The sequence below is a fragment of the Lipotes vexillifer genome, unplaced genomic scaffold (assembly GCF_000442215.2).
Source record: "Lipotes vexillifer unplaced genomic scaffold, Lipotes_vexillifer_v1.1 scaffold636, whole genome shotgun sequence".
NCBI classification, from domain to species: domain Eukaryota; kingdom Metazoa; phylum Chordata; class Mammalia; order Artiodactyla; family Lipotidae; genus Lipotes; species Lipotes vexillifer.
Window position 1 is genome coordinate 498,795 of NW_006786547.1, and position 1,680 is coordinate 500,474.

The window sequence follows — 1,680 nt, forward strand, 5'->3', positions numbered from 1 at the left end:
GGGCCCCCCCCCCCCGTCAGGATGCAGACCCCACGGAGCGTCGGGGGCTGGGGGGCAAGGCTGCACAGTTTTCACTGGCTCTCCCCCGGGATGGGACGCCCCCCACGTTTAGATCAGAAGGACGTTGAGAAGCCTGCGGGGAGGGTTTAAGGCATCCTTAAGCGTAATGGGTCTGGAAGGCCCCACCTGCAAAACGTCAGAGGAGAAGTCAGGTGGCTGGAAGGCTGCCCACCCACCTGTGGCTGCTGAGGCCGGGCGTCCTCGTGCGGGCCATCAGGGATGGCGGAGGCCACCACCTGGGGAGAGACAGCAAGGGGCCGGCTGAGGCAGGGGTGCCCAGCCCTCGCTGCCCATTCTGAACCCCAAAGTCTCCCATCTTCGCGGGGGGCGCTGCCCAAGCCTGGCCCAGAGACGTTGGACCACTGTGGTGGCGGCAGGGGGGTGGGAAAAATATGTTTGAGGAAGGAAAACACCTGTGCTGATCATTTTAACTTATTTTTCGTACGACCTTTAAAACATTCCTGTTTCTTAGAAGCAGTCATCTCCTGTGATAACAGGACTCCAAGTTGATGGATTAATGCAGCTCAGAGCCCCCTCCTCCACGCAGCCCTTCAGCAAAGACGCACGGCACCTAGCCCTCGGGTGACCGGGGGTGTCAGGCCTGGCTGAGGGCCACCAGCTGGAAAGCAGAGTGCATCTTCCTTTGTGCACAGGGAGCCTCCTTTCCCGCCTTTGGGGCGAGCTGCTCCCTGTCATCCTGTGACTTTGCTGCCCTGCCCTGACCCAGGGTGGGCAGAGGGAGCCCAGGCCAGCCTGCCTCGGGCCTCCCCAGGGTCTTACTCTCTGAGGCAGAGATGCAGGGAGGACACAGAAACACAAAACCCAGGAGATGCTGAGGCCAGAAGAGCGAGTGGAGGGCAGAGGTAGGCAGGTCCGGCACCACCTTGGGGGTCCTCAGCAGCTTCTGGTGGGCTCCACCGCCAGGTTCCAAGACCCAGATCTGTGAGCCCCATTTGGAGACACTGCTGCCCAGCCCGGGAGCCTTGTGTCCTCTGTCCACCCACCAAGGCCTTGATGACCCCAAGTGTCCTTGTGAACTCAGCCTGGAAGCTCAGGACACGGTGTGAGCTCAGCAGGCGCCTGGCTGCCCACCGCTCTGCGGCCTGCTGGGTGCTGCTGGCCCCTGAGCCCCTGGGGCCTGAGACGCGAGAAGCTACCCCTCCCTTACCTTGGCCTTGCCCAGGAAATCCACGGGCTCCAGGTGCTCCAGGTGCCACCTGTGCGGCCGGAAGACCTCACCCCTGGGGACCTGCCGAGGCTGCAGGGGGGCCTGTTTCTGGAGGGGGGTCCGGACAATGCAGACCTGAGCACTGGGCCAGGCCTGAGGCTGCAGGAGCCTCAAAGCAGAAGGGACGGCTTGGCCCTGTCACCTACTTCCCATAGTCCATGGGAAGCCCAGCCCACACCTGGGCACACAGGCCACCTCCCTCCAGAAGTTTCTTCAGCTCATATAGTCAGTCTTGGGGGTGGGACAGATGTGAGCCCCAAACTGCAGACTATGGGCTGGGCAAGCCACCTGAGTCAGCTTAGGAGTCTGGCTCTGCTCACCTGCCCTCACCTGCCCCCTCACCTGCCCCTCACCTGCCCCTCACCTGCCCCCCACCTGCCCGCTCACCTCCC

The 1,680-nt window shown here is 63.0% G+C and overlaps 1 protein-coding gene across 1 annotated transcript in view; it reads right to left on the reverse strand.

Moving 5' to 3' along the window:
- The window catches only part of NOXA1 (NADPH oxidase activator 1), a 10,278-nt gene that overhangs the window by 3,473 nt on the left and 5,125 nt on the right, over positions 1 to 1,680 (reverse strand). Inside the window, exons 5-6 of the mRNA XM_007458999.1 lie at positions 1,229 to 1,336; positions 237 to 296 (exon numbers count right to left, since the gene is read on the reverse strand). Of these exons, the coding sequence (XP_007459061.1) occupies positions 237 to 296; positions 1,229 to 1,336 (168 nt within the window). The remainder of the gene's footprint in view (positions 1 to 236; positions 297 to 1,228; positions 1,337 to 1,680) is intronic.